Raw genomic sequence first — 12,441 nt, forward strand, 5'->3', positions numbered from 1 at the left:
GGCACTCCCAGCACAGCCAGGACAGTCCTGGCTCTGTCACTGCTGAAATCGGGTGTTTGTGGCTTTTTTCCCCAACATCTGAGTTTGTGGTCAAGAAATGTGTAACACTGTGAACAACTCTCTCCCCAGGTGGACCAGGCCAAGTAAAATACACAGCTGGGCCAGATGTCGTAAATTTTCCAGCCATAAATTGCAGGAGCTCCCCAGCTGTCTGCAGTAAATCCACAAGAAGCGTCTCCCTTGGGATCTGGTGTTTAAACCTGTGGAAATAACGATTCTCTTAAAAAAATACAGGCCTAAACAAAGAACAAAGTACTTCAAGGAGGCTGTGGGAGGGAAAGGAGATGGGCAGCAGTGAGTTACTCAGATCATTTTATTCATATCCCCACTCCCCAGTAACAGAGTTCTGTAGCTCAACTCCTTCAGGTTTCCCACACCACGCAGGAAGGAATTATATTTTGTTCCATAGTAATAATAAAATCTGTCCACAAAAGCTGTAAACATCACTTTGAGTCTTTTGTTGTAATCTCCTTCAATCACACACACACACACAGAGTATTTGTATCAAAGAATTTCTGGGTGACCTCTGACATCCAGCCCCTGACTCAATCTCACACTTTTTTTCTTTTTTGTTTTTTTTTTCCTTTTTATGAGCAAAAATCCCTTGGTGTGAATGTTTTTGTGACTGATGCCTGAGAGTGTCATTGTATTCCAGCCTTGACAGAGCCCCTTGCTTAGAAAATTCCTGAAACATGCCCTGTTACAGCCCTGCAGGGCTATCAGACCTTGGCGAGGGGGCAGTTCTTGGTCTCCAGGAGCTGCCCAGACCCTCTGCAGCACCTGCCTCGTGTGCTGGGACACCTGCACAGAGAGCCCTGCCCATCCCACAGGTGCTGGGCAGGTGCAGCAGGAATGCTGGGGTGTGCTTTTCTCCCCAGTGGAACAGGAGCTGAACAGAACAGTCTGTTCATTCCTGCCCTGAACACCCAGAATCCATTCAGCTTCACGAGCACTGGGGTGAGCAGGTCCTGGTTTATCATTAAGACTCTTCCAAGTAATGCTTTCTTTGGCTCACAAATAAATCAAGGACAGCAGTAAAACCAGAAAGGAAAATAAATCTTCTGATGGATGGCAGAGAGAACAGATTCTCCCAGCTCTTTGCTTGCCACGCTTCAGTTCAGTAATGGCATGTAGAGTTTCCAGCACTTCCCGAGCAATCCGTGCTCATTCCACCCCGGGCATGGGGTGACTGGCAGCAGGGGGGTCCCACACAGCTGTGGGGTTTGCAGGGCTATCCGTCACTGGGAAATCCAGGCTGTTTCACAGAAATTCTCATTTCCCTTCTGAGAGACTCTGAAGGATTTTGATGAGGTTCTCCAGGCCAAATATGTAGCCGTGGTCTGGGCCATCGTGGGCCGTGGGGTTGCTTTTGGAGCCTCTGAAGGTGGTGTGGGCAAAGTCAATCATCCGCACGTCCACTCCGGAGGGATTCGTGCCCTGCGTTTTCGGGAAGGGAAAGTGATGATCCAAGGGGGCCGTGCTCTCCTTGTGCTCCTGCCCATCATAAATGATGAGGAGCGAGCTGGAGTAGAACCTGTAGGAGCTTTGCTTCCGGATGACCGAGAGCAGAGCCTTGAGGCGCAGGACGATGGGCTCCAGCAGGTCCGTGCGCAGCCGGTTCCCCGTGCACAGGAACTGGCGCAGGGTTTGCCGGAATCCCTCCGGGGACAGTCTCCTGCCATAGTACTTGTCTTTGCACAGGAAATGGCCAGTGTCTGCTTGGTAAACCTGGAGGGGGAGAGCAAGAATCCATGGAATGTCCTGAGCTGGAAGGGACCCCCTGGGATCATTGAAGTCCAGCTCTGCTCACAGAAAGGTGTCAGAGACCAGAAAGGGACATGGGGTTTGACACTGTTTATGCTGCTATATATGTGCCTATAATCATCACTCTCATTATTATCTTTTAGGCAGTTTTGAACGTTTTGAAACCTGCTTGAGCAGGGGGAGTGAAGGAAATGCATGGTTTGGGTTTTAGGAGGAAGGGTGAGGATCTTGAGGAGGAGAAACCATCACACTGAGCCCGAAATGAGCCCCTGGCTCTCAGAGCACCAGGACAAGGTGGCTCAGTGAAGGGACAATGTGGTGCTTTTGGGGTTTCTTTGTGCAGCATCCAAGAGCTGAGCAGGAGAGAGGAATGTGTGTCCATGCACAGGCAGGTTCTCAGCTGGGGTTCCAGCTGCTCATACTGGTGGCAGTGCTATGGGGAAAGGGTTACTCTGGATGTGCCATGTTCTACACCCTTCACTAAATGTCCTCTCCTCTCTAAGAGGACACAGCTGAATGGCCAGTTTACTGCGTTGGGGGCAAAAGAGAATAAAACTGCTTCAGTTCCCACCAGCAGGGAGTCCCTGAGGTTTGCAGCCTGGTTCCAGGCCATCCCTGGGGCAGACCCCACAGGCAGGGGCTGTGCCTCACCTGCATCCCGCAGACACGCACGCCCAGCGAGGCCGAGGTGCTCTGCTCACACTTCTTGATGTGCCGCGCTTTCTTCTCCTCCGAGGCGTCGTCGCCGTGCTGCCGTGTGCCCATCTTCAGGTCCAGGATGCAGGGGTAGCTGTACTTGGATACCACATTTTCCAGCAACAGGAACTCTGAACATGAATTAAGGAAAACCCAATACTTTCAAATTCTAATTGAAAAAGGCCTTAAATCAAAGCAACTGCTGGCGCTCCCCATAACAGCTCACAACTGTAATGAGACTTTCTGAGCCAATTTCTTCACCGTGTCATTGCTATGGGCCTCTCGCTGCCAATTCCAGTTAATTTACTGTACTACAGTCCTACCAATTAAAGCCCCAACAGCTCCATTCTCCAGTGACACCATAGCCCTGGGCTGTCACTCCGACACCTTCCCTCGGTGCTGAGCTCGCTCCGGTGGGTGGGGGAAGTTGTTAAACTCCATTACTCACATGACTGGTGGGTAATGAAGTGTAATAGGAAAATAAAAGGCAAGGCAGCTGCTAATTCCTGCATAGTTGTGTTTTTAAATGTATGCCAAGGGGATCCTTGACTCTTGCTGAGAACCCTTTATGGCAACTGTGGTTTGTTTTTTCTTATTTTTTTTTAACAGTGGGAGAAGATAACAGAGACTATTCTGTATTTTCCCAGAGTCTGTGCAGTGTCTCCCTGCAATAAACCATGCATTGATTCCGAGCTGTTATTTGTAGCCAGGACTGCGCTGGAGGGGAGAGAGGAGAAAGGATACGATGAAGTTTGTTCTCGTTAGGCTTGGAGGACATGCGGTTCAGGTGCTGCCTGTGACAGTGCAGTCCCCAGGGGTTGTAGCTCTTTCTTTCTGGCTGGTTTCCATTTGCATCTTCCAGAAGGGAATCTGTGTGGTACTGAAGGTCTGTCCTCAATAGCACCTTCCCCGGGCAGCTGGACAAAACACACAAAGGAATAAACGTGGTTTGTAAGTTCCAGAGGAGAATATTCTCTTTCCTCATTTTTTTTTGTAGAGCCTCAAACTTGGTAAGGTGAATTTTCAGGCGCTCTCAAAGGAAACATATTGATCATGTCCAACCTGCAGAGATCCTTTGTTGCACCATAACAGCAATTTTCAGAAAGGCAGCTATTTCTGCCTGCCAATATTTTCTTTCATTATAACTTAAAGTGTGTGGCTCCCATGAAAAGCCATTCACGGCCCCAGTGACCAGGGATCTCTATTTATTCACCTAACAGGCAAATGGTCCAAAAATGGGAATGATTCCCAATTTAGATGGGCTGGCTCTGAGGAGGGGAGGGGCAGTGGGGGCAATGAGGAGATTTGTTTTCCCTGAGGGTCATTCCTTGGTCTCCCCATCCAAAGCTCATCACTCCCATTACTTGAAAGGCAGCAGTTCCACAGTAGTGATGTTACACCTTTAGTCAGAGCTGCCCCAGGTCAGTTCTGCAGTAGTTTGGGATGAAGAATGTCTTGCAGAAACCCTCTGGAAGCCCAAAGGTCGCAATGTGCTGAAAGCACCATGGTGTCTTCCCAGGAGAGCTCTCCTCTGGGAAGGGATGGGATGGGACTGAAGCCCCTTGAGTGCTGCATGGTTGTTGCCAGCAGAAGGGTGTTCCCTGCTCAGGGACTGTTCTCCTGGACCCTCTCCCCCCTTGGAGGACGCTGTGCCCCAAGGAATTGGGTTTCAAGCAGAGTTTGAGGCAGATATTTGAGCAACAGCATCTCATAGACAGCCAGATCTGCCACACCCCATCCCCACGCTGGGCAAGAGCAGAACCAGGCTAGGCTTGGCTCTGCTGTTCTCCACCTTAACTGGTGCTCCTTTTACCCACTTTGCCTTTAAACCAGGAGCTGGGCCCATCCCATCAAAGTGGCAGGTGAGGACAAGGTTTGCAGGGAGTGTGCCACCCATGACAGACCCTCACCTGTCTCTGAAGGTCTTGGTGACCTGCGTGTGGCTCCACTTGACCAGCCCATGCTCAGTGCTGGCGCTGGCTGCCCACTTGCACTTGTCCAGGAGGCCACAGCCCTCCAGCTGCCCCAGGCCAGGGCTGGCCAGCAGGGTCAGGTTGCCCAGGCTGTCCCTCTTGAGGTGCACTGAAACAATGCCTGGACAGAAAGGGAAAAAACAAATGAGAATGACATGAACCCATGGATTGTCACAGAGGCCTGGCCACCACCTCACCAGCCCAAGGAGGTCCAGCCTTCTGGAGAGGGCTGGACTCCCCGTGTTTTGGTGGCCCGTCATGCTGATCCCACTCTGATTTCAGGCCCAATAAACACCATTAGTCTGAGACCCTGGAAAACAGCCTCAGGGTTTCAAGTGTTCCTCCTTTCAAGGCTGAGCTTGGAATCTGACTCTTTCCATACCCCATTCCTTTGTCCTCCAACCCTCCAGGCTCTGCTGTGCCCCAGGTGACCAGAAAAGCCCCCAGCTCTGGACCACAGACCCCAGCTTATTTATCACAAGGGATTTATGTGGCTTTTTAAGGCAAGACAAGGCTGGAAATCATTTTCATTGGCAGGAAGCAAAGGGAGGGTTGGGGATAAGGAATTTTCCAAAGACACTCGGCATGCTGAGTGCTTTCTTTAATTGGAGGGCCCCCAAGAACAGGGCAGAGATGTGGGCATGGGCAGGCAGTGCTGCCCACACATTGCCATGGTCATGTCCTTCCCTGAGCGTCAAGGATTAGCACCCAAATACCCCACAGGGGAAGGGACCATCACACGTCCGGTGTTTGTGCACGAGAGGGAACATGACCATGACCTGGGGGATATTTTTTCCACTCAAGTGCTTAAAACACTATTGTGCATTTCAGCATTGCAATTTTCCCTGACTCTGACAGGAATCACAGGACTCAAATGCCAGCCAGCCCATCACAGATTTAGCCCAGCCTGAGTCCACCCCTGGCACGGGGACGGCTGTTCTGCCTCTCAAGTGACAGCACAGGAATGGCCATGGCTTGTGCTCCAGCCAGCCCTGACCTTTCTGGGAAAGGCTGATAACAGCATCCCAGTCCTGCAGCTCTGTCAGGGCTGGCTGAGCCTCCACAGGCAGCAGGGGCATATTTAGAGCACAGCTCTTTGGGGCTCAGGGGGATTCCAGCTCCACAAGAGGACGGGGAGGGCAGTGGGACCAGCAAAACTATCACAGGAAAGAGCCCTGTTGGTGACATGTGGAGCTGGGTTTGATCCAGCTGTGCCCAGGGCATCCTCACCAGGTCTGCTGGGCATGCAGGGAGATGCATCTCAGCAGCTTAACAAACAAGGGAACTCTGTTTTCCCAAGCAAAGGTGCCAAAGCAAATAAATATGCAAAATCCCATCTCTCCATTTAAAGTGAGATTATAGAAAGCAAGCAGACAGAAAGCTTTCCCCTCTCTGTGCCTCCAGGGCTCTGCTGGCCTAGGGAGGTTTTCCCCACCTCATTTGCAGCAGCCCCATGTTCCTGCAGCCATTGACCACTCCATTAGCATGGGGGTGCCTGTCCCTTCCTGGGTCCTGCACCCCAAACCCTGCAGCTGTGCTTGGATGCACTTCCCTCCCACCCTCTGCTCAGCCAACACAACCAGTCCTGTTCCCTTTTCCTGTACAACCACCACTACTGTGAACAGACTGGATTAAATGGGCTAATTTTACACTGAAATCAGGGAGGAATACACACAGGCTGCTCTGCCAAGGGAGATGGGGGGCTGGAAACCTTAATTAGGGGGCAAGTAATATTTTTTGCTCCCCCAGCCCTTTGCTCATGGTGGTGCTGAGCACAGGGAGCTCTGTCTTCCTCAGGCCCCAGCATTGCCCTTTCCCTGAGTCCCATTTGTAAAAATCCATAGCATATATGGATATATAAAATACTGAGAGCAAACAAATCTCCTCCCAGCCTGGGTGACTGCTCCGAATTTTCAGGGGATGTAGGCAGGAAAAAGCCAGTGTGTCTTTTGCCTAAATCAAAGCCTTTATATTTTTAAAAAGTCACTGTGAGGCGAGTGAAGTCCTGGATTCCAAATGTGGCGCTTGGTGCTCCGACAGCCTGTGACCTTAAAACCTGTCCCAGTTACTGCCTCAGTCTGCAGGGCTGTGCTCATTTACATAGTGCTGACAGGCTGGCCCCAAAAACTTATATATAGTGTGAAACCAAGAGTTGTTAAGTATCTGCCATTAATATGAAAATTAATGGGAAGATTTTCAAAGGCAAGAATGAGCATTAAATTGGAAGAGAATGTGATCCTCTCCCTCCTCCCAGCTGAAAATTTGGGCTTCAAAAGGATGCAGCTCGGCCTGGAAAATGCTTTTGTTTCCTGGTGTGACTCCATATGGGTTTGCACATGTCCTGCCATGACCTATGTGTGTAAAACAAGTCCCTGACACAAGGCAACAGACCTTCTCCTGTGCTGCAGAGAGCAAACATCTCTCTGGGAGCAAAGCTGCATTTGGGTGCAAGTCTGTGCTGGCCTTTTGTGCCCCTGGCAGCCCAGTCCCCTCCTGCCAGCGCCACGGAGGCAGCCAGCGGGTATTTACGGGGGCTGCCACCATGCTGGTGGCATCCCAGCCATCCTCAGCAGGTTTTGCTATGGAGCTCTGCCCTTAGGGGGTTATTTTTGCCTTTACAAGCACATTCATTTGCTGCCATGTGCAATGGGAGCCTGAGCAGAACTGGGCTGGAAAACGAGCCCAGCATCGCCCTGAGAGCTCAGCTGGGGCATACAGGAATTGAAAGGAGATGGAGAGGGGGACGCCACTCCCAAGGTCACCAACCTGCCTGACATGGTGAAGTGAGTGGGAAGAGAGACACCAGCTCAGGGTGAGACTGGAATGATATTTGACCACCATTGCAAGGAATGTCACCATTACATAATGCTCCCTGGGCCTAAGAATAGAGATGAGGCACTTGGACACGTGTGAAGGGGTGATGGAACCCTCAGGATCATTCCCTCTGATGCTCATCACCCCCATCAGCCCCGTGGGAAAATGTCCCACCTCTTTAATTGCATGTCAGCAGGGCTGGGACAGTCAGGCAATGAGAAAATGTGTGTGCCCAATGCCAAACTGGAGGAAAATTGATATTTAATTACCCTTCATCACAAAACTCTCTGGGATTTGAAATAGGAGAGAAAAAGACAAAAAGGTTTTAATAACCAGGGCACCCCTGGACTGGCAAACTGGGACTGTAGAACAGCTTTATTAGTGGCACCGAGCAGGGCCCAGCACTGCAGCACCAGCCCAGCCCCTGCAGAGCAAATCACTCAGGGGAAACTTGTTTTCCCCGTAAGCGCCTTTTTAATACTGTCCCATAAATCTGCTGAGGCCCTTGACTTTCTGGGGAAGGGAGAGATTGGGCTAGAACTGTGGCTGACTGAGCTCTTTTCTGCAATACCGAAGGACCAAAAGATATTTTAAGTTTTTCCGTGACAGCTGAGCTCCTCACCCCCCCCCCAAAGGCAGGGTCAGGAGCTTTACGAGCTGCACAAGTCTGGCAGTAAAAGCAGAAATAGTGAAGGAACCAGAAAGAGAGGGAAGATGCCTTAAAAAATACTGGTCCTGCCCTCCCAGGCATCCCTTGCTGCTTTCAGTGGCTGAGCTGAGAAATTCAGCTGGGAAAGGGGTTCAGAGCAAGGAAAGTTGGGGAATGAGGGGTGTCTGAGTGGGGAACTGGGCAGTGATGGGGCATCAAGCAGAGGGACAGGGGGAGGCTCCTCCCTGCCCCAGGAAGGTCTCACCTGTGGCAGGGCAGGTGCCTGGGGTTGGTTTTTGAGAAGGTGAGTGGTGTGTGTGTCTCCTTACCTTTGTACTGGGGTGTGAACTGCCTCATGGCCAAGGGCAGCGACTCGTAGAAACTCAGCTCCTGCGAGACCAGGGGCTTGCACACCGTGTGCTCGTCGTACCTCAGCATGCTCGTGTGGCCTCCCACCTGGTGCACAAAGGGCTCCAGCAGCACAGCCCTGCCCTCAGCAGGGCTCAGGGGGCTCTGGCCCACCATGGTGCCAGGGAGAACTTGGGGACCTCGAGCCCCTTCACCAGCAGCAGCACAGGAGGGCTGGAAACGCAGTCTGGGGTGTGCAGCGCTGAGCCTGTTTTCACCCACACTGGATTTTCACCCTCTCTGGGTTATCACCATTGGAATCTGCAAAACAGAGGGAATTAGGGCATTTGAGTGAGACCAGGTCAGGGGGACAAGCCACTGCAGCTCAGATGTTCCCCAGAGGCAGCAGGTACAACCTGACCCTGGAGCTGGATCCACTGATACAGAGTATTCCCCATCCTGCAGCAAGGAGCCAAAGCCCTGGAGTTGGACTCAGTGATTGCACCTTGTGGGTCCCTTCCAGCTCAGGGTGTTCTATGACTCTGTGCTGCCTGAATCAACCCTTCCCCTCCTGCTGTGATTAACCCCCGAGCAAACAAGCACCTGCTGCAGGTGCCAGTTTTGTTTTCCACCTGGAGAACTGGGATGGAGTGGGCTGAAGGCAAAGGAGAGTGAGAACAACCACTCCTACCTCCAAACCCACGAGCAGCTCTTTCATCTCCCCCCAGGTGGGTTTTTTCCTCCCAATTATTCTATTCTTTGGAGAGGAATTTCTGCTCTGCAATTACTTACCCAGGTGAACAAACCCAGGCCCAAGCCAAGTGGTTTCCAGAAGGGAAGAAAGAGGCTCTTCAGAGCCTTTCCACGAATTAATAAATGCATTTGGCATTTTGTTACGTTCTGACAATATTTAAAGAGGATTTTCTGCCTCAAGAGCTGCAGGTTTGTTGTGGTTTGTTTTGTGTGGGTTTTTCCCCCTCTCCCCCATTTCCTTCCTTAAAAATAAGGAGAAAAGCCAAAACCAAGCAGATTTGTCATAACACCTCTTTGGAGCAGAGCACAACATGACTTAAATCCTTGATTGCTTCAGAGACTGTCCAAGGCTGACACAACACCCTGACAGCTCTGGCAACCTTGGCATTGCGAAGGGACTTGGGGAAAAACACCCACAATGTGATGAAGCTCTGAGTGTTTTCTCCCAGGCAAAACTTGGGGCAGGATTTGCAGTAGGAGAAGGAGGTTCTTTTCAGAGAGTTTCTGTTTGGAAGCAGCTCATCCCTTCAGAGCAGATAAATGTTCCCACAAACACTGAGCTGCTCTGAGCTCCCCTGAAACAAGACACTTGAAATAAATCACTTTCACTGGCTCAAGGTATCACAAATGCCAGGAGATATTTATGTCACTAAAAATACACTGAATTACAGATAAATCCGTGTCCTCCAAGCAAACCAGAAACCTCCAGTATTTTTCCTCGAGCTAAAGGAAAAGCAGCCCAGGTGCTGCAGGTGGAGGTGAGCCAGAAAATACTGGGGAAGAAGAACATGGAGACTATTTCTCTGTATAGAGAACCCCCTTCTGCAGAAAAGGGATGGGGCTTGGAGCAGCCTGGCCCGTGGAAGGTGTCGCTGCCCCTGGCAGGGGCTGGAACTGGATCAACTCTGCTCAGGTACAAGCCCTAGTTCTGGGCACACCTCTGCTCCTTCCACCTTGCTCTCACTCAGGGCCAAACCTCAAAAGTGTCTGAGCTAAGCAAGTTAGTTATTCCCAACTCCAAATCCAGCCAAAAAAACCCCAAGCGGATTAAATTCTCTAATCTTTAATTAGCACCTACTCCATCCCATCCCAAACAGAACTCATGTGGCTCCAAGTCCAGGAGCAAAACACAACCAGCCCATCCCCAGGAGAAAGCCCACCTGGAAAAGGGCTGGGTCCTTGTGGCAGAAATACTTGAGAATATTAAAAAGCAAAATGACTTTTAAAACAAGAGCTTTGTGCACAGAACCATGTCCTTAGTGTTACACCTCGTGCTCACCTTCCCCTCTGAGACCTGACTCTCTGGAGCTTCCCAAAGCTCCTCTGAGAAGTCAGGTTTCAAGCACTGCAGGGGCTGCAGATTCTTTTTTTGCTCTCAGTACTGGAGCTGCCCTGGAGCCCAAGCCAGCCCTGCACCGAGCACCCAGAGCTGGGACACTGTGCCACCACCCAGAGCTGGGACACTGTGCCACCACCCAGAGCTGGGACACGGTGCCACCACCCAGAGCCGGGACACGGTGCCACCACCCAGAGCCGGGACACGGTGCCACCACCCAGAGCTGGGACACTGTGCCACCACCCAGAGCTGGGACACTGTGCCACCACCCAGAGCCAGGACATGGTGCCACCACCCAGAGCCGGGACACGGTGCCACCACCCAGAGCTGGGACACTGTGCCACCACCCAGAGCTGGGACACTGTGCCACCACCCAGAGCTGGGACACGGTGCCACCACCCAGAGCCGGGACACGGTGCCACCACCCAGAGCTGGGACACGGTGCCACCACCCAGAGCCGGGACACGGTGCCACCACCCAGTGCAGAAACAGACACAAGTTCACTCACCCCTCTGCCCAATTTCCCTTCCACAACACCCAGCACCACCTGCCTCCCCTGCCCAACCTGGTGCTTTCCAGAGGTGCCATGAGCACAGTGGACAACCAGGAGCCACCAGGCCCCCGTTTGCAGCCCCCAGGCTGCTCCAGAGGTTCTCAGCAGCCCCCCCAGTGCCAGCTGTTCCTGCGGCTCCCATCCCTTCCCACCAGCCACAGCTGTGCTCGGAGCCTCCCTGATAATATTCCACTCGCCCTCCGAAGCCAAGTTCATCCTGCCCCTGTTCCTGCTGCCCTGGCAGCTGCCCTTGCCCTCACCTGGGAGTGCAGGTGGTAGCTCAGGGTGAGCCTCGGGGAGCTGCCGGTGCTGGTTTCTTGCTGCTTCTTGCTGTGGCTCCAGACTAAGGAATGAGGGAACGTGTGGGCATCGCCCAACTACAGCGGGGCTGGCAGGAGCCCAGAATGTCCCCTGACAGCTGAGCTGTGCCCGGGAGAACGGCCCTGGCTGGGACAGGATCAGATCAGCCCCGGGACAGAGCGAGCAGAGCCTGCCCTGTGCTCGATCTTCCAGAAATCACCGCTGCGCTCCAACCTCTTGGGCAATCGTCTCTCCAGGAAAACAACTCTTGCTTTATTCCAGGCTGTTCCCCACTGAACTCCCTGCTCAGCCCCACCCCGTGTTTACCACTGACCTGCACAGTGGGCTGGGGCTGGTGGTGGGAAAGGGATGGGTATCAGCTTTCCAGACCTCTCAAACCCACCAGCTGCATGAGAAAAACATGCCAGGGAGACTGGGGAGGAGAGGCACAGGGGCTGTGACCCAGGAATAGGGTGGTGAGAGGGGCTGGGGCCCTGTGGGACACCATCTTTGTGCCAAAGAAGGTATTTATGGCAAGGGGGAGCAGTGCCCAGGGCGAGAGTAGAGTTTGCCCAAAGCTGGGCAGTAGGTGAGTGGATCCAGAGCCCCAGCCCTGCCAACAGTCCCATCAGGGAAAAGAGACACGTCAGTGCTTGGGAGCAGTGTGGGCAATGGAAAAGTCCCAGGGAGCTTCCTGCCAGGGCCAGGCTGTCTCCTGCAGCCAGTCAAGGACAGTGTGTGCCCCCAGCCCCGCGCGTGTGCCAAGGGCAGGCTCTGGACATGCCGTGCCAGCCCCTGCACCCCAAGGAGACAGGACCCACGTTATTTAGGGGATCACAAGGCAAACATGGCCTGGGCAGTGCCTGGGACAAAGAGGGGATGGTGCCCACTCTCTCCCCCCCTCCCAGATCAGTCCCCAGTGGGAACTTGAGAACTTCAGCAAACCCGTGCCCAGGCCAGGGGGCCCTCCAGGCTGCCAGGGGGCTTTGCACCAAACAGCGGGAGGTTGGGAATTACACCAAACAGGACCATTTCCTAACCTTGAATATATTTCAGTTGTAACTTAGCAACCTCAGCTGGGTAAAAGCATCCCGATGGGAATGCAGGTTCTGAGATGCAGCCTTGCATTCCCTTTTTGCTCCCCAACCTTAGACATGACTCTGGCCAGAGAGGACACAGCCACAGAGCCACCCTC

At 52.7% G+C, this 12,441-nt stretch overlaps 1 protein-coding gene across 1 annotated transcript; it reads right to left on the bottom strand.

Moving 5' to 3' along the window:
* Positions 1 to 370: 370 nt before the first annotated feature.
* On the bottom strand, positions 371 to 8,496 carry IP6K3 (inositol hexakisphosphate kinase 3). The gene is made up of 5 exons (XM_071578638.1): positions 8,286 to 8,496; positions 4,431 to 4,614; positions 3,265 to 3,437; positions 2,476 to 2,651; positions 371 to 1,788 (listed from the first exon to the last, which is right to left on the bottom strand). Exons 1-5 carry the CDS (start codon positions 8,479 to 8,481, stop codon positions 1,333 to 1,335), a joined length of 1,185 nt encoding a protein of 394 aa, XP_071434739.1. The 5' UTR covers positions 8,482 to 8,496; the 3' UTR covers positions 371 to 1,332.
* Positions 8,497 to 12,441: the final 3,945 nt, after the last annotated feature.

Source organism: Pithys albifrons, chromosome 28 (assembly GCF_047495875.1).
Source record: "Pithys albifrons albifrons isolate INPA30051 chromosome 28, PitAlb_v1, whole genome shotgun sequence".
NCBI classification, from domain to species: domain Eukaryota; kingdom Metazoa; phylum Chordata; class Aves; order Passeriformes; family Thamnophilidae; genus Pithys; species Pithys albifrons.

What these genes read in the sequence shown, in the direction of transcription:
- IP6K3 (XM_071578638.1), bottom strand. Translation starts at nt 8,481, where the DNA reads ATGGTGGGCCAGAGCCCCCTGAGCCCTGCTGAGGGCAGGGCTGTGCTG. An exon ending in TAACGAGAACAAACTTCATC is followed by an intron (nt 2,652 to 3,264) that starts GTATCCTTTCTC and finishes ATTCATGTTCAG; the next exon opens with AGTTCCTGTTGCTGGAAAAT. An exon ending in TGCGTGTCTGCGGGATGCAG is followed by an intron (nt 1,789 to 2,475) that starts GTGAGGCACAGC and finishes CTCCCCCTCCAG; the next exon opens with GTTTACCAAGCAGACACTGG.